Source organism: Mauremys mutica, chromosome 3, assembly GCF_020497125.1.
Source record: "Mauremys mutica isolate MM-2020 ecotype Southern chromosome 3, ASM2049712v1, whole genome shotgun sequence".
In the NCBI taxonomy this organism is placed as follows: domain Eukaryota; kingdom Metazoa; phylum Chordata; order Testudines; family Geoemydidae; genus Mauremys; species Mauremys mutica.
Genome location: NC_059074.1, coordinates 194,449,588 through 194,477,004, shown reverse-complemented (window position 1 = coordinate 194,477,004; position 27,417 = coordinate 194,449,588). Strand labels below are relative to the sequence as shown.

Here is a 27,417-nt window from a genome sequence, read left to right as displayed (position 1 = left end):
TGGCTTTTCCCTGAACTCTGCCCAGCCTATAGAAGAGTCAAGGTGGGCGGTGGAACCTATCTAGTCCTCTTGTCCTCTGCACTGCCCAGTAAAGAAGCACTTTTCCTTTCTGCCACTATCTCATAGCCCTGTGAAGGGAAGCCACAACCTGCTGCTAGTGCTCAAGCTCCTGTCCAAACCAATGCAGGAGTTGGTGCGGATGGAAGAATCCTACCACTCAGGGCCTGTCTCCACCCTTCAACATTGTCCACAGAGAGTCCCTTTCCCCAGAACAGACTACATTGTTTTCAGACAAAAATATATATATATATTCCAAATTTAAATACAACTTAAAAAAATATCCTGTGGCCAGTAACAAATTCTTGAATGAGTTTCTAAGTATTATCTCTTAAAAAAAAATTGTAGTGGTTCTTTACAGGAACTAGCTGAGAGTGAACTGACATGCTAGCAAGAAAAATCAGATTTAGTGCATATTCAACTTACATAAATCTTATGAATTTTAAGACTGATGCCCTAGTGCACTTGAGACCCACATGGGAGATGAAAGTAGGGGAAAGGTTTCATGGGAAGGCAGTGGGACAAGATCTCTTTTTTAAATTATAAAACAATAAGAGATATAAAAGAAAAAAAGGCTGCAGTGTTAACATTTGACATAATCTGTAATGACATGGCAGGTAATTGGGTCTGAGACCTAAACGGTTGTTAGCAGCAGCCAAACCACATGACAAACACCCAACCACCTCTCAGTTTTATCCACGGGCTAGCGGGATTTGTGATTATACATGCATATTGATAAAATGCAAGAGAGAAAAGGATCATTCTGGATATGTACTTTAGGGCTATCTCAACCGAATGTTCAGTATACTAAGTGCAAGATCCAATGTATTCTAGAGCAGGCTGGACCTATGTTCTAGAACAAGGATTCTATCTGAAGTATTTGTATGTCCCCCAACTCACTCCTTCACCATAGTATCTGAGCACCTCACAGTCTTAAAATGTATTTATCCTCACAACTCCCCTGTGAGCCAGGGGAATACTCTGATCCCCATTTTACAGATGGAGAACAAAGGCACAAAGACATGCCTACAATCCAGGTAGGGCCCTGAGTAGAACCACCATCCTTCCTCTCTAGATTATAGATTTTGCAGCACTCTGGTGTAGCAGATTGGAGGTTCTTCGGCAGTTTCATTTAAACTGAGAGGTTTTGATTAAATATTAAAATACTCAGTACTGTAGCATGTGTTAGAATTTGATACCAAAGTACCTACTTTATATTGGCATATTAATAACTGAATGTGGGAGAGGGGAGAAAAGAGAGAAAGATTTTTGTATTTACAAAACAGAACTATATTGAGGAAGTTATTAAAGGGAACGCTAGAGAGTTTTTCTTCCACTGGGTCCACTTCTGGCACGCAGGAAGGCAATTTGGATTTATATGATACACAGATCAGACAAATGTGTCTGCTAAGATTGTCAACAGGTTTCAGAATTAACAGCCACTATTTATTTCAGTGGTCTGTTTACACTGCTCAGCGCTATTGTTTCACGCACTCTGCAGACTCAGGAAGACACCACTCCATTTTCCAGTGGACTAACTTCTCATTTTTCAGTTGATAATCATATGGGAGAAAACCTTTTAAAAATTAAAATGAAAAAAAAAAAGTGAAAGCTTAGATTTTGAAAAATAATTCTCCAGCAAGGAGTGGAGAATTAAGCTGTAAATTCTGTGGCTGCAGAAGCACAGAATACATTGTGTCCTGAAGTATAAGTGATACTTCCGAATTGAAGCACATTTAATTGAGGAAGGCAGTCTGCATGCAGACTGGATTAGTGGAGGCAAACAGAATAATCCCAGATCCTTGGAAAGACAGTGCTCCCACAATGGAAACAGAATGGATGGCTAGCCTTACTCAGATTGCATCTCTTGAGGGGAAAATTTATAATATACAGGGACATGTGAAATTTATTTGCAAACATATGGAAAACATTTATGGATTCTAGTGAAGGTTTGGAATTAAAGTAATACTACTATATACTGTTGAACCTAAATGAAGGTTTCATCTTTAAAACAAGCATTTTACCTGCAAGCCAGTCATTTGTTTATGTAGTCTTTCAGGATGGTTTGTTTTCTGTTTAGGTATGGCTTTGGCTTTCAATGCAGGGGGGGGTGGTGGAATTTATCAAATAATTATAGGCCTAATTCCCTCATCCCCACCCCCTCCACTTACTTCCAGGCATATTATTTGCTACTACACATAGTCCCACTGAAGTCAACAGAACTAAGCATACAAAAGTACTGTATCCTGTGGTATCCACTGGAAGGATCAGGCTTTGGTGCCTATCTATACTAGGGATTTTGCACTGATATAATTACACTGGTAATTTAAATGGTCAGTGTAGACATACCTCAAACTGGAGTAAGCCACACTGGTGAAACTCTGTTTTACACCAGAGTACTGCATCTAGACTGGGCTTTTGCATGCATATAGCTATATTGATACAGTATATACAGGTCCTTAGACTGAACAGATCATGGTTGGGATTTTCAAAAGTGCTTAAGTGACTCTGTGCTCTTACATCATCTGGGCACTTTTGAAAATCTCACCACAGGTATGTTTTTTAAGTTGTTACGGTTTTATAAAATATATAAGTACACTAACAAGAGAAGTAATGCATCTTCATCCTGAAGCACAGTGGAAACCAAACTCAAATGGCAGCAGCACTACTGTTAAGAATACTTCTGCACTGGTTGGGAAAACGGGTGCATGGAAGTTTAAGAGCCACGTAAGAGAATGTTGATGACATCCTACTAGTGCACACAATAAAGGTAATTTTTCTTCATTCTTTTTCAGATTTAAAGGACTAAACAATAAGCAAATAAAATAAATAAATAATAGTAAAAAAAATTCCTAACCAAAACACAATTTTGTGGCCTGACAAGGTCCCTTCACTCTACCATCATAAATCCCAGCTCCCTGATGAGATGAGCTATAAATTAACAGTCCAAAACCTCTTAAAGGTACTGGAAAGGGAAAGTTCAAGTTTGAGGTCTTTTACTAACTTGGGCAACCAAAGAGGACATCTTGACACCAACACTCACTGACTACTGGAGCAATATCATAAACTGTGAATGGATGGCTTAAATGGTGGCAGAGTAGCCAATTCTCTGATAGAAATGCTTTTCACAAGTACAGTAAAAGCTGTTTTATGCGGCACTTCACCAACCGGAAAGCTCTGTAAACCGGCATTTCTGATCTTCACTGAAATCCTGGTTTATAGTCCGGTTCCAGATCCAGGGGGTGCTCACCAGGGGCGGTTCCCCACAAGCGGCGACCTGTACCAGCTACTCCTAGGCAAGTGGCTCCGCACACTTCCCCTGCCCCACCCCAAGCACTAGCTCCGCAGCTCCCTTTGGCTGGGAACCATGGCCAATGGAAGCCGCGGGGGCGGTGCCTGTGGGTGGAGGCAGCGTGCGGAGCCGCCTGCTGCGCCTCCGCATAGAAGTGAGCGCCCCCCAGATCCGGCACCCTGCACCCTCTCCTGTGCCCCAACCTGCTGCCCTGAGCCCTCTCCCACACCCAAACTTCCTCCCTCTTAGTTAACCGGCATGTTTCACTTACCAGCACTTCCCAGTCCCCCAACATGCTGGATAGAACAGCTTTTACTGTACTATGGATTACATGAGATTCAATGTTATGATCAACTGAGTGGCACAAAAACAGCCTTCTGGAGACTATCAACAGCTATAAAAGACAACCCAAAGCATAGCCACCTACAGCTAGTGAAAAATGGCCCTGGTCCTTGGAAACACAAAGACCTAGCAACCTTACTTTTAGTACATAAATCAACACATTATCTTCTTGAGGGAGCTGCCAGACGGGTTGAAACAGAAGAACCTGAGGCATGAACTTTCACCATTCATCTTAAGTGGATGCTGATCACAACTAAGTTTTGACTACTTGCATGCTAACATTATCCATAAACGTAGCCCGAAGTACACCACGTGGCTTGAATGTTTCAAGTGTAATTATATGAAAGAGGTGAATCTTGGGTCCTGCCCAACACATCTGAAGGTGAACCCAAATAACCCATCACTGTAGTAATAATATGTGTACAGATACCTAATACATGTATACCTCATTGGGGGTCAAGTGGGAAAAAAAATTAGTTTATTTTTCAGTTCTGGCTTTGAACACTGAATGTAGGATTGATGGTATATTTAAAGTAGCTGGTGCACAATTTATCCAGCTTTCCTAACACAAGCATTAAACTACAGTACTTCCAACATTGCTCCAAAGCACCCCAAACTTTCTATTCAGACATGGGCCCAAACCTAAATATTATGGACAAAACCATGGGAATTTGCAGGCCTCGGTTACTTGCATGGATCCATCTGGTCCCTCGACAAATTGGACTGGTTTTAGGAAGAACTTAACTATCCTTAACTATTTTCTATATTTTCTTTTAAAGCACTTAAAGAGAAATGTAAATGGAATGTTCATTTGGCAGCTTCAACATCTCCACCACGGCTAACAAAGCTGACCTGTACACATGACAAGTTTTGAGTACCTCCACTTTACAACGAACGCTCAAAAGCAATACACAAGCCTGAAGATACATATGCATTTCAAATGGCACCAGACCATTGTTTTCAAGGATCTTGTAACTTTTGGATAAATACTACAAAAGAGTAAAGCACTCTGGCTCCAATGAGGCCTCACCCTCTCCCATCTCGGATTCTATAAATCACTTCTGGCAGGTAGCTGGGAAGCAGCTGCTAATGATAGTTTTGCTCTGGAGCACAGGAAGTCACCTTTTAACCCTGCCTGCTGTTGTTTGTCTCTTAGAACTGTGACAAAAGAACAGATGTGAACAACATGCCAACTGTCAAGAGGATCTGGTCAAAACACTGCAGGAAACCAGTCCAGACCCACACCATGCTGATCTAATGGAAGCTCAGTTAAATTCATCTTGAGCTACCTTTCAGCTTTGGGCTCTCCCCTCCCCCACTCCCACCGCCTTGCCTGACATTCACAGGATTTAACTGAATGTTTCCTGCTCCGTTTCCTCCCTCCATTATCCTAGATATGTAGAAAAAGCACATTTTTGAAATGAGAAATAAACAAAATATTTTCACACTTTCACAAAAATGAAATGCAGTATTAAAGTATATTTATTACTTCTACTTTGGATTCTGAAGATATCCACCTTTAACCCACTGCTTTCTCCAGTGTTTTTCAACAAACAGTTCATTTACAAGAAGGTGGGGATGCACATTACTGGAGCTGAGCAAATAATCTGATTAATTTAGCCTTTTTCTGTCCATGGAATAATATCCATGACCAGACTGAAATTTCATGTGATATATTCATTCAACCTTTTTAGCTTATGGATGGGACAGGGACACTGTCTTTTAGGAAAGCTCCAGACACATTTTAGATGCTACTACAAAATAAAATGAGAAATAACAATTATAAACAACAACAAATAATAAATGAATGGCTGATTTTCTACTGTTATGTAGTTGCTATTGGTCAGGTAAGTCACAAGATCTGGTTTGCTCCGCAATTTGAATAAGCTTGGATGGACTTCTTACGTTAATGCTTGCACAAGCAAATTTAAAATTCAGTTTTCATGAATAATCACAAACATGACAAACTTGATTTCCATAAACATGCCAGTAACACTCAATGTCTCTAAAACTAGCAGATAGATAACACAAAAGGGGCATGAACTCCACCAAAGCCACGTCATTTGAAAATTAAATTAAAAATATATTTTATTTTTGGTATTATCTACTTAGCTGTGTGACACTATGAACATTTGCTCTACATTGTGATACTACAGTGATGACAATTGTAGGACTTTAGGGCCATGGAAGGCAGAAGATGAACAGAGAAATATCACTTACAGACACTAAAGAAAATCATGATGATGAAAAAAGGGCCATTCAAAACTGATCAAGTGAACCACAGTGCAAAAGAGAACAATTTCAAACTAACTTTACTTACTGTGAACACATCATCATCACCAATCTCAGCCTCATTGTGGATCGTTGAAGAGGAAGTAGTAGATCCTAGAAAAACATCATTAAAATATATGACACTTCTAAACATCAGATTTTTTTAAATTAAAAGTTGGTGGATTTTATTTGGATTTTGACCACTGGGATTATCATGGACAATTACATTCTCCAGGTAAACTACACTGGCACAATAAACTTATGAAGTGAGAAAGTGGTAACAAATTAACAAGAAAAAAGAAAAATGTCTATCGCTAAGTAGGTTAGAAAGGTGACAACCAGAAAGAGTTCCTTGAACTGATATTGTCTGACCTCCTGTACTATTAGATCACGGTAGAATAATGATAAGCATGTACAATTATATAGTGTTTTCATTTTCAAAACGTGATGAAAGTATAACGAATGAACATCCAGGGCCAGATCCTTCACTAATGTAAATCAATGGAGCTACCTTGAATTACATCAAGCTAAGGACCTCTGAAGTCAGAAAACTTATTTTTACTAAAACAAACAAAACATACAGAAAAGCTCAACCAGAAAGGGAGCCAGTCTTTAGCGTTCAGAAAAATAACGACCTACTCTGAAGAATTTTTGTTTTAAAAGGTATTTGTCAGAGAGTCATCTCTTTCCTTCTCACCTCCCCGCTGTAAACAAAACATGTAAGAGTTGACAGAAGAAAGAACAAAACAGGTAGAAGAATAAATTAATTTGAGGAGGTTCTGATTAACCTTGTGCTAACTATTAGGGTTTAACATAAAATTTGCAAATTTCATCCAAGAATCCTTCCTTCATCTCATTTAACATTGTATGCATTTAAAAAGGGACTCCGCAGTATTCTCTACATTTGGGGGCGGGGAGGAGGGAGGCTGTGGAACTCTGTATGTGGATTTTTAATATTAAACCAGAGTAATCACCAAACTTTATTGTATCAAAACTCTCTCCCTCCCACATCACACAGTTTTATTATTGCTTATAAGTGCTGAGCTTTTAGTAACTTTTTTTTTTTAAATTAAATTGTTTGTACTGGGGCAGACAATGAATTACATTAACTCAGAAAGATTTTAAACGTTAATCTTATCTGTGGCAGGCTAACCTGAGTTGAGTATTCATGAAGACATGCAGAGTTAAGGGTAAAATTTTCACCTCATGAGAAATGTGCATATATATTCAGGTTGAAAGCCCAGCCCCCATATCTCCAGAGCTGTGCAATGTCACTAATACCGAACAGAATTTCTGTAGTTCTGATACTTCAAGAAACAAGCTAAGGATTAAGTTTTGCTTCTAAGAATATCTGAATGCAGTGAAGCTTCAAATGTATATGCTTGGTTGTGCTAATTTGACCAGATTTCATAGACAGTATTGAGTCACAGTGACTCAAATCCAGAACTTCAATGTATATATATGAGAACTGGTTATTGGTTTTAATTTGGATAGCCTATTTGGAAGTTAAGTAGGAGTGCACCCATCAGCATCAGTTTGTTCTGTTAATGTGATAAACAGATGCACTGATTTTGAACAGTAGCTAAAAAATAGCCACACAGCTTTAAATGTATACTTGAATCTTGAATTCTACTCAACTTCAATACATCTTCAGTTACGAGTTGCTGCCATGTACAAATGTTCTCAAATACCATTTTATCACAATTTCCCTTAAATACAGATTATACACATTATTAATATAATTGAGCTTCAGTGTGAATTATATTATAGAAGATGCCACATTTAATGCCCCAAAGAGCTTACAGTTTATATGAGATAAACAAGAAAAGGAATACAGTTCAGAAGCATAGGGCCTAATTCTACTCCCATTGATTTCCATGGCACAGGGTCAAGCACATAATGCATGAATGACCAGTGAGGATTTGATCTCATCTCTCAGTGGATCATCACTGAAACGTCTGCTGTAATGGAGGGAATTGAATGATGAGGGCAGGAATTGCAAGCATAAGGAATGGCAGAGAAGAATGGAAAAGGAACAGAGTGAAAAAAGGATGCACACAAAAAACACTTGGGCATAATGACAGAGATGTAGACTGGGGTAGAGATGTGCAAGACCTTAAAAGGCATGGACAAGGAGTGCCATGTATTTGTGTTGGGACAGCTAAAAATGTTCAAAAATTAAAGATCCAAAAATGTAAGAAACTAGATTTTTAGCACAAATATCCTAAACTTAATAGTCTGTTAATATTTATATATTTATTCCAGTCATTCAGAAAAAAAGATAGCTCTCGCAGCACAACTACCTATATATTAAAAGCCATTTATCAAATAATTAATTATTTTTCACTGAAAAGAGAACAAAATAAAGGATAATTTTGAATTGAAGACACATTTTTATTCTCGTTTGATGGCAATATAATGCGAAAAGAAAATGTTTAGAACAACCTCCAAGTATGGACAAATCTTTTTAATTAAAATACAATTTTTGAAGGGATAAAAAGGGATATAGTCCATATAGGAATTCATACTATAATTTAACAAAGCACAACAACAACATATAATGAAATAATTACCAGTGCAGCATTAGCTGCATGTACAGAAAAGGGACCTAAAAGACAAGATGTGAAATACTTTGTTCTTTTGCTAGCTATAGTTAGATCCACAGCTATAAGTAATGCATCTTTTCATCTTAGGTCTTGATGGATTAGGCTACACAGGGATTGGAAACTCTGAAGAAATGCCCGAGTTAAATCCTTCCCTCCCCAAGAGGCTACTAATCTAATTCTCTACTGAACAAGAACTAAACTTTATTTTAAAGGCTAATTGGCTGACCGCAGTAAGAAATGCATTCAAGTTAGCTTGAGTGAGTCCTGTCTCTGGAACCTCTCCTCTGCAAAGAAACAAGCAGAATGCTGATAGAAGCTTCAGTACCTTCATTGAGGTCTTCAATTGCTTTCCGCACTCCTCTATCAAATGCTCGTGCATCGGCAGGACTTTGAAAAGTGAGCCCAAACTTCCTGTTGTCAACCTTCCAGTGGTGAAATGTAGGATTTGCTTTAGTGTAGACCAAGTCCTTTTTTACAAAGCATTCCAATACCACCTAAAAATTTTCAGCACAAAAGTAAGGTTACATTTACACTTGAAAGGCGTGGCTGTCTCTGTTTTAGTACAGACCAGAATCTCCTGCCCCACAATCTCCCCAACACAAAACAAGCAAGTTATGAATCTGTTACTCTGGTGAGAGAATATCATTCAATATAAAATCATGTCAAATTAGTTGTAAATGAAACAAAAGCTTTAAAAATCCCAGCTCTCTTGACAATAAGACAATCTTAAAACTACACCAAACTATCCACTTTTATTCAACTAGCTTATTTTCAAACATCTATTATAAGCATGTACCAAACCAATTTGCAAGAGGTGGATTTTTAAGCTTTTCCATTTTATAATTAGGTATCCTAAAAGCAACAAGAAAAACTAACCAACAGGGAACTAAAACAACAGGTGTTTTTTTTTAAACTTCCAATTTATATTTGAATATAAGTTTTATTCATTTTATTTTGTGCAATAAAAGAAGTCTTCTAAATAAATAGCTATTGGAAGGAACTGAGCTTGTCAATTCATAAAAAGACAACTTGTCCTCACATTCTTACTCTACTAGTCCAAACCTTGAATAGCATGCAGCATAAATAATTCATTGCTGTTTTAAAGGCTTGCATTGCATTACTCAGTACAACGTGACCGGCTTCATGAATTCTTTACACTTCAGTTCACTTCTCACATATTCTTATTAGGTCTTAGAAAAATAAATGTGTCAGTTTCATGTTTTAGGAATTAAAGGTGGCCTTTACATATTGCTGTTCAACATGCAATTGCTATCTCAAGGAGATAATATGGCAACCTAAAAAACAGGTCATGATAATTTATTGTTCATTTGAATTAGGATGGGTTTATTTTGCACAATCCAGCATTGCTTTCAAGTTTTTTTTTTGTTTGGTTTTGAAACTCCTATAAGAATATGTTGATTTTGGGTAGCTTTCCTAAGAAAACAGACAAAAGTTGAATTAAGTTCTATTACCAGTTTGTCTTTTTGCCTTTCCCCATGGATTAGAAATCCACTTCTTCCATTGCCCTCTGGGTACATGACCTTGCAGACGCCAACTTTACTGAGACCGCCTCCTTCTTGCGGTAACCATCCCCCACTGGAGTCATCTCGAGTCATAACCACAGCTTTGACTCGCACAATATAGCTGTCACTGTAACGACAACAACAAAATAACGGTGTGAGATCACATATAATCTTACAAGAGTTTAATTTATTGCAATATTTAGAAAGTACAGATCTACACTCCAGGTACTTGTGCAACAATTTAAAGTTTTATCTGAGGATAGATATAAGTGTTTATAGCAGATGTTCTTTACTGCCACAGTCACTATACAAACAGCAGTAATTGCCCAGTCTAATTTCAGGAGCTCAACACACAAATGAAGCAACACACCACAATCAAGCCTGAAGCCTTTTACCCCAGTCCATCAGGAAAAGACCCCAAATGGGAGACCAGCCTTGCAGTGTGCCCTGCAGGGCTACAGATGTGGGCTCTATTGGACTACAAAGAGAAGCACGTTCCAGGGCTGAATACCCCTTGCAGAAAAGCATCCTGCCAGCAGTCCCCTCTTGAACAGGGGGAAGGATTCTAGCTCCAGTGTCTCCCATGATCACAACTGCTGAAGTATCACACCGGGAGAGTGGGAACCTGTCAGGTACCAGTGTCCAAAACATGAAGGGCTACCTCCCACCCTGAACACATTAAATTACATTTGGAAACTCATCTTCAGCCAGCATAACATGCTCCCTGAGAGAAAGAATGAACCTTGCAATATTCCACGTAAGCATGCCCTCTGGGCACAGGAACAATTTGCCCAACATTAATCTTTAGGATCACACAAGAACTCTAAGGCAGCTCCACCTACCCCATAGAGAACATGGTGTTCCATCAAGATCTCATGGGCAGTGCTGGAAGCAGCTCACAGAGCTAAGAGAATCAGTGCCGATCCCTTACTAGGAGCAGATCAACCAATGCAACTAGCACAATTTCCATACTATACCCAGGCCTGAAACAAGAGCGGAATCAAGGAAATGCAAGAATTTCTGACACTGCTAGCCTTGTCTCACCATTTAAAAATGTTACTGAAAGCAAAAGGAGAGTGGTCTTGTCACCTGAAGAAGAGCGTTCACTTCGAGACACACCCATAAATGCATTAGTTTCACCAGTCTCAGCTGGCAATCAAAACAAGACTTTCACACATCATGGAAGAGGAGAGTCCAAACAGAAGGTGGCAGAGTTCAGTCCTGCACAAAAGTGTAATTACTACCCCACCTACCACCAATCTGAGTAAAAAAACCATCCACGTCTAGCATGTGGTCAGCTGTACTGATTGAGCCTAAGGATAGTTCTAGTGGCTATCAGGTCCCGAGCTGAAACTGAAGAGTCACCATGCATGTTAACAGTCAACAGGCACAATTATAATCACAGTTGGTTCCAATGCTACAACAGACATCTGATCACCTCATGCGGAGACAGTGTAGCACATTACAGTGACCCCTGTGGACCTGTACTCATCTCACTTTTTTTTACTGGGGAATATTAATGCAGAGTATGCTTGTAAATTAATTGACCCACCACACCAGGGTAGGAAAATACAGAAGAAGAGGAAACTAATTGCTTGATCTAGTAAGTTTTCAACACACTGTCAAATCAAACAGGCCCAAAAGTTTGTACTAGTAAATGACACAACCTGTTCAGTCCCCAAAACATACTGTCCATAAAAAGGATGGTAAACCCATGCAGCGTTCCCAAAGGATGCCTTTAAAAATAGGCTAGACCTCAACCTGAGGGATGAAGCTTGAAATTTATTTTTTGCAAAAGTTCTTGGCATCTGAACAAACTGATAGTATCTCTAAACTTGACAAGATCCGGCTAAGGTTAATAGAGAGGCAGCACCATTCGTCCTTATACACATGGTAAACCTTTTTTTTTTTTTTTTTAAATTTACCAAGACACAGTTAATATTTCATTAAAAGTGGTTGCTGATTGACATATAACTTGCATTTCTCAAATGCAACCAGGCTTTAATATCTAGTAAGTCACTAACAGTGGTCTTGCTTCTAGCTTAGCTACATGACTCGGAAAACGTTTGTTAAAAATAAATATCCTGTTTATTTCATGTTTTCCTCTCCCTTTAACGATTTATTTTCCACTTTAAATAACTTCAAAAATATGTTTAAAAATAAGCTTGGCATGTAGTCCAAAATTACCATTGACCAGAAACCAAACACCCATACGTCATGCTTATTTGCATCCTATGGATTTTACATAGACAACTAAGTCAGTCTGGCAACTGGGGAACAGCCGAGAAATAGCATGAGAAACTTTGGTAAAATAAAGACTCTCTCTAAACACTAAAGTGAAATTAATGCAATGGCTTATTTAAAATAAAAAAGTCAAAAGGAGGACTTATTAATAAGTAATAATAAGGCTTATTACAGATCAACCACCTGGCTCACTTTGCAGTCCTTTGGTACTGTTATGGTGCACACTCACCAACAATGTGTCCCCTAGCGTTAGGGTGGGATCTCCTGTACTCCGTCTGCTTGTATGCAACTCTGCAGTAACAGAAGTTCAAACTACTACCCAAAGTCTTTCCAAAAAAATCAACCCTTCTTCATCTAAGCTCAGTCTTCAATCTCCCTTCTCGTAACTCCAGACTTCTTTCAGTGCTAGTATTTGAGCAATGCCCCCTCATACAGAATCTCCCTGAGGGATCTGTTCTCCTGCAGACTCAGGCCCCTTAAAAGGCAACCAAGTCCCTTCAGATGATGAATCCTAAGTGTCCATCACCTGATGCCTCTTAGGCCCACCTCTCTAGTGTAGAAGCAACTAATTACAGCACAGGAGCGACACATGTAACTCAAACGTAAGAACATAAAATGGCCATATTGGGTCAGATCAAAGGTCCCTTTAGCCCAGTATCCTGTCTTCTGACAGTGACCAGTGCCAGGTGCCCCAGAGGGAATGAACAGAACAGATAATCATCAAGTGATCCATCCCCTGTTGCTCATTCCCAGCTTTTGGCAAACAGAGGCTAGGACACCATCTCTGCCCATCCTGGCTAACAGCCATTGATGGAGCTCCCTCCATGAACTTATCTAGTTCTTTTTTGAATCCTGTTATAGTCTTGGCCTTCACAACATCCTCTGACAAGGAGTTCCACAGGTTGACTGTGCACTGTGTGAAGAATACTTCTTTTTGTTTGCTTTAAACCTGCTGCCTATTAATTTCATTTGGTGACCCCCTAGTTCTTGTGTTATGAGAAAGAGTAAATTAACGCTTCCTTATTTACTTTTTCGACACGGGTCATGATTTTATAGACCTCTATCGTATCCCCCCTTAGTTGTCTCTTTTCCAAGCTGAAAAGTCCTAGTCTTATTAATCTCTCCTCATATAGCAGCCATTCCATACCCATACTAATTGGCTCTTAACCCCTTTCTATCTTGTGATGGGGTTTTGCCCGGTCACAGATATGCTAAAAGCAAATTCCAAGACAGGAGTGTATCTAAAAGACACCCCAACTAGCACTGTTCTGTATTTCAGCCACAGGATGCACACACAGACTAGTAGGAAATAGGAGAAAAGAAACGGCAACAGGTAAAATTATTTTTCGCCCTGCACCCCCAAGTTCAGTTTGGTCATTTGGAATGTCAAAGTAGTACCCAGAGCAGAAAGGCAGAGATCTGAGATCTACCTGGTTGTATCATGGAGAATCTGTCTCCTAACAAAAGCCTTCACAGAGGCCTGACGGTTTACCTTACGATAGAGATAAAGGTATGGACCAATGCCTGTGTTATTGCCCTGCAGAGTTAATTTCAGAACTCCTCTTTTCCTGGGAGATCCAACCACCCACTCGGAAAACCTTCAGAAGTCACCCAAAAACAGAGTATCCTAAGGAAAATGGAAGACCTATCAAGTTTGGCAAAACATAGGAGTCTGCCAGACAGTGGAGCCTCTGCTTCTAGCTGGGTATAGTAGGAATCACGTAGTCTGTTTTGTGGTGATGGAAAGTTCTAGAGAAGTCTCTCCAGAATGGTTCCCTTTTGATCGGATTTATCTACTAGACTTCTGGTTCTCTTATTGGATTTGCATGCAAAACAGCTTCATAAGGACTGTCTGATGGTTTAGTATGGCTTTTATTCTACAAGGTAGAGTTTTACCTTCTGTTTGCCCTGGGCCTCTGGCACTACTTTTCCATTGGCTTTCCATGACGTTTTCCAACATATTTTGATGTTGTCATAAGCGGCTTTGCTTGGACATCTGCTTTTAATAAAGTCATGTATGCCTACATTGCTGCCCATAGCTCTGGATGAGATATGCAAAGCATCAGTAGAACTGAGATTAAGTAACTAGGGATGTCTTCAGAAATCTTGCTCCCAACCCTCAAGACATTGTAGCCTTCTATAGGAGAAAGTCAGATGAGTATGTCCAGAGTCTGATTGATCCAGACATTAGTATTTTCCCTGTAAAATGTGTTATGCAGCCATTGGCTTCTACTAAAAATAATTTCTAAATTTGATTTACAGTAACTTTTAAATAATTTATTTGCTCCACTCTGGATACGAAGTGGCCAATTTACATATGCTGCATTCTTTTCAAACAAAAATTGACTGGCTTCAAGAAAGCACTCGCCTTGGTGATGTTTGAACTCTCTTCTCCTGTGCTTTGTTTTTCATAGTTTCTGAAGATTATCTCTATGCATTGATTACTAAAGATTAACTATTTGTCTTTCTTCCCCAACTCCCTCTGGTTTTTCTAAGGTTGCATTCCTTCTATTTTGGGCTTAACTGCTTCTATATTACATCCTTTAGTGTTATTGGGAAGCATTCATGGAATTTCAACCTTTATTTTAAGAAAGAGACATGAACACAATCTTCAAAATACTCTTCCATAGAACAAATGGCTTGTTTCCTTTTTTTTTTTAAACTTCTTGAGTGTATTATAGCCCAGACTAACATTTTCTATACAATCTAGTACTAACTTTCTAGGCAGAATTCAGAGCCTTTCACTTTCCTGAAACAGCACTGCTAGGAACTTTCTAAAATTTGTTAATTTTGATTTTACTTGACTTAATGACTGATTCCAATCACCAATATTTCAGATTTCTAATGTTTAAAGGTTGCATGTTTCCATTATCTCAGATAATTAGCTCGTCGTTGACAAGCTTCACATGCTCTTCTGTTTTAAATATTAGTATAACTCTGGGTTTGAATTTTTTTTTTAAAACTACCCTCCCCCTCGCATTTACATTCTCGTGGGGGCACTAAGTGAATCATACGGCTTTTATTAAGACATCTATGCTGATATTCTGACCTATGGCTCTTTTACACCTTTAGTACTAAGGCCTGCAACTGTATCCGAGTGTATAACAGCTGCCTGACTGGATGTCTCAATCTGACATTGAATGTAGGAAAAGACAGATACTTTGTTAATTGTCACTGACAGTTCCACCATTGAATCATATGTTGTGGAAGTCGGTTTGGTTGGATTGTACCCAATGTCATCAGCCAGGAATGTCTTACAAGCTTGATCCAAGTCTACTCAAGCCAATGAAGAGACTCAAACAGACTTTGGATCAGGCCCCATATCTGGAAATTGCATAAGGCCAAAAAGTCATCCCAAGGACACTGCCATGGGGACATAGACACGAATTAAGTCAGACCAAACTGTAGAGTGAAGAACACAGAAACAAACTGAATACTGAGGCTAGCTGGTAACAAATACAATTCAACTGGTATAAAGTGGGAACTGCTAAAGAAAGAGAACATTCATGCATTTTCACTTGACGGCAGACGACAGAGAGCAGCCAGGTAGACTGGCTTGAATGACAAGGGGCTGGACTAATGTTATAGCAGCTAAAAACTGGTCGTTTAAAGACTTTTAAGATTACAATTGATAAGAAACCTAACATAACAAAACAACATGCGATGAAAGAAATACATTTCAAAAATAAGCCCCAGATTCCTGGTTTCTACAGTTGTCCAGGGAAGTGTATAGATAAATGCAGGTTCTATAGAGAAAGCCATGACTTCTCCATTTTAAAAACTGTAACTTCAGGGGACTCAGGTTTTTTCATCAGGAGACAAATCTAATTTCCCCCCTGAAAATGAGATCTTTATCCCCCTTTGCCATAGCAAAAACAACACGGCCAGACAATAGTTTCTAGTTTGTGAGACAGGAAGAATACTAAATTGCTCTTCTAATACAGTCAGTTGGAATTCTGTGTCCAGCTGTTACCAGAAGGTCATATTTACATTGTACACTTTTTAGAGCAGGGACAGGCTCTCCTCCCTCATGTATCACCAGACACGACACTGCCACTATTTCCAGCTATACTAACTATTAAAAAAGACCTAGGACAATAATTATTATTTGGTTCCACTATTAAGGCACTGCGCTAGGACTCAGGATAACTGGGGTCAACTTCTAGTTCTGTCAAACTTCACTTAATGTCTCTATGCCTAAGGTCTCCATCCGTAAAAATGGAATAAGCAATGCTTTTCTATTCCACAACAGCATAGATAAATACCTGGGAGGTGTTTAGCTAATATAGTGTCGGGTCATACAAGTACCTAAACAATTCTGAATGCAAACTGTTTATTTTCTTTGCAATATAATTTCAGGTGACTGCATTATGGCCTTGACTAGTTCAAGCAACTCATTCTCCATAGTTAAATAATAATTTACAAATCCTACGTGAGCATTATTGGTTCAGAGCAGCAGGAAACTCAGGATCTTGTTGCTATATCCATCTACTTTTATTGTGCTGCAGCCATTTTTTTTTAAAGGAGATCTATTCAAAGCATGTACAATATTTGATTAACTTCCATTTATAGTATATTGAATGCCATTAAGATTAGTTAAAGGTCAGTCTTTCACTGTTAGAGTAAAACTACCAGAGGAACTGCCAAGTGGCTTAAATTCTTCCCATTTTATTGGCTTCTAAAAACTTTAAGACTGCCCTTAATTTTGGGGTTTGTTTATGGCCTACATACTATTCTGTTTGCATAATCTATTCTTAATTATTAGTTAATGGGAATATTTAGCTATTTTAACCCAAAATGATTGGTCTTAAATAGTGTTAGAAGCCTTGGAAGAAAACATCTGCTCAGATTATCCAACTGGGTGGCAGGATGCCAACCTTTTCTATCACTGTGTTTCAAGGCTGTTAGTCAGCCCCACCCAGAACCAAAACCATAATGGAACTTCGGGGCTAAAGGTAGCCTGTGGTTTGCTACATGTTTTTTATTGGAAAGAAAAACACAACCTATTTAAAGTTATAGCTCCTGGGCATTTTTTTTTTAAATTCGGAAAGCTAGTAAGAATTTCCTTTGAGAAACAAACAAACAATGATATTGTAATAAGCAAATCACTATCATGAATATTTTACCAATAGTTCAACACCTTTTTCTAAAAAGCCAAAAGATGGGGCAAATATATAGAGTAGTTGCAATATAAAGGATATTTTACTATCAATTTTTGAGGATTCCGCTCAACTGCTTCATAAAGTGTTAATGTGTTGGTGTCATAGAACTCCCTTGTTCGTCACACAAACCATACCAGAAGGAGAAATCAAGACAAAAACTGAGTTATGTTAACTGTCTACAGTGGGGTTTAGTGGCAATATCTGCAACTGTGTATCCAACATTCATCATATCAAATAATTTTTTTACTAGTGAAGGTTTTAAATTGCACTTCTGTCTGCGGAGTGAAAGATCGTCACTTTGAAGTCTTTAAACCATGATTTGAGGACTTCAATGGCTCAGACATAGGTTGGAGGTGTGTTGCAGGAGTGGGTGAATGAGATTCTGTGACCTGCGTTGTGCAGGTCGGACTAGATGATTATAATGGTCCCTTCTGACCTTAAAGTCTATGATACTATCTCGCCCTTTGGATTTGGGGGAAGAGGAATAAAGGGTAAGGAGTTTGGATATTTTGCTAGCTATTAGGTGAAGCAACTCTCCTCCCCACCCCCAGCTGCTCAACCGAATACCTGTAGGTCTGTTTCCCTTCACAGTTTGATGAATCTATTGCAATGGCTCTTTCCCACACCCTCCCTCATTTGACACAGATTAGAATTTCAAGACCCTGCTGAATTATTTTCCTCCTCTGCTGATGGACACAGCTGGTAAAGAGCAAAGCTAAAATTAAAAGAGGGGGGGGGGGCAGAAGAGAGACAGATGAGGGGTAGAGGGAAGAGGATGGGTTGCTTGCAATAAAACACAAGCCTCAGAACAGGATCTATTTATTCATTACATAGAAGAGTCTTAAAAAGAGCACTCCGAAAGAAACCTTTACTTAAAAACTTGGACATTTTTTCCTACCAGTTATCTCCTTTTTTTTCATTTAGCAAACACTGTCTCAATCTAGCTTTCTCTGCTGACAGCCACCTGCGTTAAAGATGCCATCACTACCGTTCTGACAGTTCTGTGAATGGGGATTGTTAATTGAATGTGTGATCTCTCCTAGCTAGCTGCCTCTGCAGTACCAATAAAATGCTGCGTACCGAGAATGGCTTATAAAAAGTTTCTCAGCAACAGAGAGGACAGGACGCTTCCTATCTAATGATTACTGTTTTAAGGTTGGTCTAATATTAGGTCAATGTCCTTTTAAAAGAAGGATCAAATTTAATAAAATAAAATCATGGTTTCCACCCATTCCGGTTCTTCCCCAACTCCTTCACGCTGCCCCCTTTTAAAAATAATTCTATGATTAGGTTTGTAATTTCTAAAGCGTCTAGCTGTAGTTTAAAATACTTACTTTCCTTTAGTCACCCATTATACTTTTAAAATCTAAAATGCTTTCTTCTGGAAGATTTATTTCAAGCATATCCTTTAGAAGCTGGCAACTCCCCTCTACAAGTTGTATTTGTCTAACTGCCTTTTCTAAACACATAAATGCTACATGAACTTCCTTCAGGGTAGAGTATCAGAGGGGTAGCTGTGTTAGTCTGGTTCTGTAGAAGCAGCAAAGAATCCTGTGGCACCTTATAGACTAACAGACGTTTTGCAGCATGAGCTTTCGTGGGTGAATACCCACTTCTTCACCTCTGCCTCCTTCCCCATTGCTGATTGCAGCACAGGCAGCTGCAGACAAGGAGATGCAGCCAGTGTTAGGGGGCTCCAACCCCAGTCTGTCAGGTCATGTCTACACTTGGAAAAAAGGTATATTTAGCTAACATGCTAACTACACACCTTTTTTTCTAATACAGACAATGCCCTGGGGGAAGGGGTGGCTAAATTATCTCAGAGGAACAGGAACAAATCCAACTCTAGAGCACCAAGTTGATGGACTCTCCCACACTGACTGCAGAGCAGATTTCCTACTTCCTCACAAATGACTGTGGAGGAATAGTGGCATTTAGGAGCCAGAGGAGGGAGGGAGAAAAATTGTTGTTCTTACCCTCGGAGGATAGGACAAGAAACAATGGACTTAAATTGCAACAAGGGAGGTTTAGGTTGGACATTAGGAAAAAATTCTTAACTGTCAGGGTGGTTAACACCGGTCAGATATGTTCTAGATAAACTTAGTCCTGCCATGAGTGCAGGGGACTGGACTAGACGACCTCTTGAGATTCCTTCCAGTCCCACGATTCTAGGAAGACAATAACTGGGTTCCTGCCTCCTAGGCAGTAGAGACCTAGGATCAAGGAAGTCCACAGTAGTCAGGAGAGGTTTCCATGGGGGAGGGATGTCTCCTCTTTCTCTTCCCTCTACCTTATGGAAAGCAAGGGATGGTTTTGTTACTCAATGTTTGAGCTTTTTGCATCTTCTGTTACTAAAACTCACCATGATGAAAGGGATGTCAAACTAAACTCAAGTGTTAAGGCTTTATTTGGACTACACCAGATGGTGGTTGGGGGGGGTGAGTTGTAAGCTGATGAATGTGCCCACTGCCTCTGGTCCTAATGAAGAAAAAGTCCTAATCTCTTGAGGCATCAGAGTCTTGCCAACAGGGCAAGAACAAAGTATTGTAGAAGAAAATAAAGTCCAGGAGCCAGAAGTCTTTCACCATTACCGAAGGACAACTTTGGAATCTGAATCAGAAGAACCTACGGAGGAATTGCAGAAAAGAGTCTTCTAGCTTATTGCTTCAAAAGCTTCAGGCAGGCAAGTAGGCATCCAGATCTTTGACACTCAACCCTTTCTTTTGAAGTGAAGGAAAGCTTGATCTGAGTTAAAAGGTAGTAAGAGCATTAAGAAATACATCCTTATCAGTTAAATGCCTGGAAACTGAAAGTTAAGGTTTCAAACATTTGAAGTCATTTGAAAAGTGGAAAGTGTGCAAATTCAACAGTTAAGGTCACCCCAACAGCTTTAACTCTGCACTCATAATGCTGCTAGCCTCCTGCTAACCTCACAGTTACAAACACCTCGGAAATGGAGGTTGTTTATAACTCTGAAATGTTCACAACTCTGAACAAAATGTTACGGTTGGTCTTTCAAAAGCTTACAACTGAACATTAACTTAATACAGCTTTGAAGCTTTACTATGCAGAAGAAAAATACTGCTTTTAACCATCTTAATTTAAATGAAACAAGCAAAGAAACACTTTCCTTACTTTGTCAAATCTTCTTTTTAGCCTTTCCTGTATTTTTTTAGTAGTTTCTGTTTAACACCGTACTGTACAGTGTTTGCTGCTTCTTTTTTTCATCTCTACTACTTGATTGCGTACTTCCAGTTCCAAATGAGGTGTGCGGTTGACTGGTCAGTTCGTAACTCTGGCATAAGTAACTCGGAGGTTCTACTGTAGTTATTTTAGGTCTTCCTGAAGACAGATTTGAGATGCTTTGCAGAGCAGTCACTGTGAATTCCTGCCATTTGCTCTAGGATACTATGATACCACCAACGTATATGCTAAAATTAAACATGTAGGTGGGGAAGTAAAGGAAAAAGCGACTGAACTAGTAGAACAGGTGAGCAAGGGAACTGCTGCCGTTAGGGTTGCCAACTTTCTAGTCACATAAAACCGAACACACTAGCCTGCCCCTTCCCCGAGGCCATGCTCCTTCCATGAGGCCCCACCCCCCGCTCACTACATTTCCACTCTCTTGGTGGTTCGCGCTCTCCCCCACCTTCACTCACTTTCACTAGGCTGGGGTATGGGAGGGGGTGAGGGCTCTTACTGGGGCTGCGGGCTCCGGGGTGGGGCAGAAATGAGAGGTTTAGTGCGGAGGAGGGGGCTCTGGGCTGGGGCAGGGAGTTGGGGTGCAGAAGGGGGTGAGGGCTCCTGCTGGGGGTGCACAATCTGGGGTGGGGCTGGGAAATGAGGGGTTGGGGGTACAGGAGGTGGCTCCAAACTGGGGGGTGGGGCCGAGGGATTTGGAGTGTGGGAGGGGGCTGCGGGTTGAGGCAGAGGGTTGGGGGTGTGGGATGGGGGGAGGGCTCTGGGCTGGGGGGTGCTGGCTCTGGAGTTCGGCCAGGTATGAAGGCTTCAGGGTGTGGGCCAGGCTCCGGGCTGGGGTTTAAGGTGCAGGGGAGGTGAGGGCTCTGGGCTGGGGCTGAGGGGCTTGGGGTGCACGAAGGTGCTCTGGGTTGGGGGGGGCGCTCAGGGCTGGGACAGGAGGTTGGGGCTTGGGCTTACCTCGGGCAGTTCCCCGTCAGCGGTGCGGCGGGGGGCGGAAGGGGCACTATGGCAGGCTGCCTGCCTGGCCTGGCACCCAGTGGTGCTGGAACATTTTTAGTAGTGGAGGTGCTGAAAGCCAGCCCCCTTACCTCTATCCACCCCCTCCCGCACCACCCAAGGCTGGGAGCAGGGCTGGGTCTCCAGGAGTGGGGGGCCCAGACATGGGTAAGGGGGCCGAGACCACAGCTGGGGGTGGGCCTGGGACCAGGAGCAGAGCCCTGGGCAGGGGCTGGCAGATGGGACCCCACGTGCAGAGCCAAGACCAGAGCCCTGGCCGTGGGGCCAGGCGCAGGGCTCCGGGTACGGAGCCAGCAGTCGGGGCCCCACGAGCGGAGGCCTGGGCGCGGGGAGTAGGGCATAGGCATGGAAAGCATGCCCCGCACCCCTACTTCCTGCACCTATGCTGGCACCGCATGCAGCAAACAGGTCTGGGTTCTAGGCGGGGGACCCAGGAGGCTCCACGAGCCGCTCTCGCCCACAGGCACCGCCCCCCTACTCCCACTGGCCAGGTCCCAGCCAATGGGAGTGCAGAGCCCCATGCGCCCCCTCTGCCTAGGAGCCGGACCTGCTGGCTGCTTCCGGGGCGCAGCGCAGTGCCAGCCAGGAGAGGTAGGGACTAGCCTGCCTTAGCACCACCAACAGTCCAGTCGCCGGTGCTGACCTTCCCACATGGATGTTATGCTCAAAAACTGGACACCTGGTCACCCTAGCTGCCGTGCTTGAGTGTCTGAGTGAAGAGAAGCAGCTCTGAAGAAGGCCTCGTAGCAACATTGTGAGTAGGTGAGTAAGAAGGACAAAGCTGAACATCAGTGAAAGCTATATTGGCATGGATGGTGGCAAACGGAGGTTCATTTACATCTTCAAACTCAATTAAGAGGCTCATTTTCAATGCAGTATTTCTCCTCTCACACATTGTCAGTTTAGAGTAACACAATACAGACAGTAAAATGAAGTTTGAGAAATTTAAGTAAGTTTCCTTTTACTAAATTTGTGATGCTCATTGTTTGCTTCAATGATGATCTAAAAAACCATATGGAAATTTTAGCTGTATCGTAAGGTCAATTTTAAAGCATAGTTACAATTTTATAATACCAGTCAAACTACTGTTCAAAGCTGTTTTAGAGCGATTCTCATTTAAACTTCTTTCAGTGTTTGCTGTGGCAGTAATAACGGATTTTTAGATTATTTATTTGCATAGAGACTTCTCTTAAAATACCAAATTGTTAAATTTAAACAGACCAATTATTCAATTAATCATTTCGGTTGTACATAAACTCTGGGACACACATTCCAGCAGCAGCAAAAGAAATTCAGTTTAAACTAATAGTTTTTGAATGATGCACCCTGTCTCACATTAAAATGCAAGGGCAATGACAAGCAGAGTAGAAGAGAAAAATCTAACTGAGGTGTCCCAGATTTTACACAAGACCACTGCCGATTTGGGCAGAGAATCCTTGTAGATTTCAACAAAATTCCCCACAGATTTCTGTTGCTCATTACCATTATCCCCTGTTGTAATTAGCATGTTATTGAATGACAGAAACAAATGGCATTTGTTTCATAGCATATGCAAGACAAATGAAGAGTGCTCCTTAGTATGTCCAGCCAAATAAACAGGCAATTCAAGAATTGCATCATAAATTACATTTTTTTAAACCAGCCCTACCTACTTTCATCCTTTACTACACAAAATTATTTGTGTAATACATACCGATCATAAAAATCCCATTATATTTATTCTGCTTAAACTAAAGCAAGGAATTACATGGTTTGAATGAGTAATGATCAGCAAAAATAATAAATAATGCTAACAAGCACTTCTGAAGGTTTTCATCTCAAGACTGGCCCCGTTTTACAGATAAGGAAATGAAGGTACAGAGAAGAAATGCAACTTGCCCAAGATCATAGAGCAAGTCAATGGAAGAACTGGGCAGAGCACCCTAACCTCCTGACTCCCAGTCCTGTGCCATTGCTACTGGATCCTTGTCTTTTACAAACAAGATTTTTCTTGCAATCATGTACATAGGTATCACAACAGCAAACGAACAGAAATTCAGTACGCCAGACCATCAAGTCATCCTCTTATTCACAAAAATTTTCAGTTTCAGAGGCTAGAGCTCCTGGTCCTGATGCAGCCATATTAGTGAACCTGCATGGGAAGCTTACACAAAAACATGTCTGTCTCCAACTATAGCCATTAGTCCTTAAACATTTGATACATTAAAAATTGTAGATGATTGATAAATGTGGTATACACACAGTTTTGAAACATACAAATCAGCAATACACTCAATACTTTTAGTGCATGTAAAATGTATTTTTTTCATTCGGCTTCATTTTGGTGAATGCAGAATGCATCTTTTATTTCAATAAGAAATCTTCACTTTAGCACATATAGTACAATATAACAGACTAATCTAAGAATATTTTGCATACACACTAAGGCTATTTCAGTAATTCAGCACAACCTATTTCACAAAAAATAAAAGAGGATATATACCACGAACACATTCACAATTTAAGCATTTTCCCCTGCCAGATAAATAAATCAGAAAAATTATGCTCTTAAATTATATAAACATTGTCCAGCATGCACAATTCAACGCGCCTTCCTTCTCTCCCTAACCCCTCACCTCAATTACTGCCCATGAAGAGGGGGCACCCACTAGACAAGTTGTTTCCTAGGCAGCATCTATTTTCCTCTCAGAATTTTATGAAAGGATGAAGATTAAAAGATTGATATTACTTATGAAAAACTCACATATTAAGCCTAAACGAAAACGTGTGTGTTCCCTAGAAGAAGTCACACAGTATTTACTTACAGATTATGTGCAGAATTAAAGAGAACCAGAGGAGGAAAGGGGAGGCAGGAAAAAAAAAAAAAAAAAAAAAGGAAATGTAAAAATGAAATCATAGGTATCAAGAGAATACATATACCTGCTGGGAGATGCCATTTCTTCTACATTTTATACCCCGGGTGCTCTGTCTTACCATTCTTACCACTATAAACCTTCTGATAAAATGGATCGTCTTTTGCTGACCTGAGTACCAGCTGGCTGCCTGAAAAGTGGCTTCCCCCCATGTATGATTCAGTCTCCTTGACAAATATACTGCATTGTACTAGATGAGTCATCAGAGGGTTATTCTGCATATTATTGGCCTGTTGTATCATTACTCATATTCAACATCCTGCTTCTCAGAATTGAGGCAGATTGAACTGACTGAAGATCTCTGCCCCCTTGCCACCCCAGTTCAATGTTAGGGTTTTTGTTTGTTTTTTTTTTTTTTTTAAAAGAAAATCCTGTAGCTACCATTAATTAGTAATTCAGCAATTTCATAATAGCTCACGAACACACTGCTAAAATCAGTCAGAAATTACACAGAATCCTCAGAATCGTATCAGTGAATTGTCCCAAATTACAAACAGGTTCAAAGTTGAAAGCAGGTATAATCTCTTTAGGGCCTCCAGATTGCACTTTGTGCTAGCTGTTTATGCTGAATAATGTTCATATTGTATCATGTTAATCCTAAAAGTTCAAACTACTTGACACTTCTGTAAGCAGCAGTATGTGCCTATCAGTGGGCTTGTCTATGATATAATTTGTAATAGTGTTTTAGTACGTGTTCACTAACGTGATTACAAATTGCAGTGTAAACAAGGTCAATGTATTTCCAAGTACCACATATAGTTAAATGATAAAAGAAACTGGAATTAGCATAACGTTAACACTGAAGTTCTCAAGTCAGGAAATTCCCAAAAGTTTCTACCACAATGTTGGCCACATATCACATGTAGCATTTCTTATTCCTGTTTTTCTTATTAAATGTAAAATGGAATGTATTACTACTCAGGTTAGTCTCTATTATATAATATACAGTACATGTAACTTTTAAAGTCACACTACAAGAAAGCCCTTAAGCACGTTTAATTTTAAGCATGAAATCAATGAGACTTAAGTACATGCTTAAAATTAAAAACATGTTTGAGGGTTTTGGTGAATTGGGGCTTTCGTGCTTACTCACCCTTAAAGTTACACACGTTTCTTTGCATTTAAATTTCCCCATTTTGTTTCTGAAAACAAAAATGCTTCTGCAGAACTGCCGTAGCATAGCCGTAGCATTTTTTTCCTGCCATGTTTAACACTTGTGAAAATTCCAACTCTAAAAATATTTATAACTTTAAAGTAGTGACCTGATTTATGAATGAATTATTTTCCTTGCGGACAGACAAGTCTGAAGATTCCAGCTTTAGCCATTTTTGAGTAATCCAAGCTCAAAGTGTGTAATCAGAACATAAGGCAAAATTATTTTCCCCTTGATGTTCGCATAACTCAAAAATGGCTGAAATGATATTGCACAAGCTTCCAGCTTTAAGAAGTCTGGAAGAGTTTAGTCCAAAAGGTGACAAAGTTATGAGAAAATGAAAGGGGTTTAGAACAGAAAAATACATTTTACTTTAAACTACAGCAGTCTGTATGCAGGACAAGTGAAAATGCCAGGATGACCCATTTATAACATTGCTTTATTTTGTAGCATACACAAGACTAATTATATTCCCAAGCCTTGCTAGAGACTTGGATAGCACAAAATAGGAACAACACATTTTAACTTTGTTTGTAACTAGGTCAACTGACAACTGTGTTGTACCCTATCCCGAATTCTTCTGTTTGTAGTATAGAAAGGCCCTTAAATTTGATGGGTAATTGTTTTCACTAAAAAGGGGGACAATTAAGGTATAACTTCATAAAAGATCAACAGTGACATGGTATATCTCGATATGCGAATATTTACAACTTCCTTATATACAACGAGATGGTGACCTGCCCTGCATATCTGTGCAGGGGTGTAAGTTGCTGCTTTACTTCCCTGTTCTGGCTTCCCAGGTCAATCGGGGTTGGGGAAGAAGCAGACTCTGCAGAACCACTATCTCCATTCCTGAAAAGGTGGCTCTGGCCCACCAGTGCACTGGGCAGTGCAGCTGCACCAGGGGGATGTACCTTGAATCAAATATAGAGCTGTGACAAGGTATGTCCCTCCTTGGAGTAAGGGGAGATCTGGAAGACTGAATGATAGTCTCCTTACAGGGCTGCTCCTGAAAGACACACTGTAACATCGGCTAAACTTACTTTCCGTTTAAGAATTGTTTCAAAGAAACTGAATTCTAATATCAGATCCATTAATCTGAGGATCAGAGAAACCCAAGTGTGAAAGCCAAAAGTGTGAAACAAAACGAGGTAGCTAATTTTGCTGCACCATCTGGTTTTCAAAGCTTTTTCAAAAGCAGAGATAAAATACAGATTATTATGTAGCCTGTAATGGAATATCAGCCTAGATTGTCACTCTTTCAAACACCCTCCAGGTTTGAAGATATACTACCCAAACTTCAATTCCCAGTTTGGCAACAGTGCTACAATCCTTTAAAAAAAACAAAAAAACTCACCAGTGTTTGAGACTAAGTGCATGTTTTGTGCTACCCTGACTGTCCTCTAACATTTTAGTATGCTTCCTGACTTGGACTGCAGTGTGACTGTTCTGATATATGGACATGTCTTCTAATGTGGAGTGGAACACATTACTGCTGCATAGTTTTGCTACTAGAAGACTAAAGTAAACACTGGAATTGCACAGCCAAAGAGGCACTACATCTGTGTTCCACTGCCTATACACCCACAACAAGCACAGTTCAAAGAGCTGAAGCAGTGGTCTGGGCAAGAGAAGAC

At 40.2% G+C, this 27,417-nt stretch overlaps 1 protein-coding gene across 4 annotated transcripts in view; it reads right to left on the bottom strand.

Moving 5' to 3' along the window:
• The window catches only part of SPRED2 (sprouty related EVH1 domain containing 2), an 89,794-nt gene that overhangs the window by 21,811 nt on the left and 40,566 nt on the right, over positions 1-27,417 (bottom strand). For 2 of the 4 annotated variants that reach the window (XM_045011417.1, XM_045011418.1), the window contains exons 2-4: positions 10,041-10,218; positions 8,894-9,062; positions 6,012-6,076 (exon numbers count right to left, since the gene is read on the bottom strand). In XM_045011417.1, the coding sequence (XP_044867352.1) occupies positions 6,012-6,076; positions 8,894-9,062; positions 10,041-10,218 (412 nt within the window). Of the gene's footprint in view, positions 1-6,011; positions 6,077-8,893; positions 9,063-10,040; positions 10,219-24,330; positions 24,350-24,634; positions 24,691-27,417 lie in introns of those variants that run through there. The other 2 variants (XM_045011420.1, XM_045011421.1) reach the window with 2 other exon arrangements.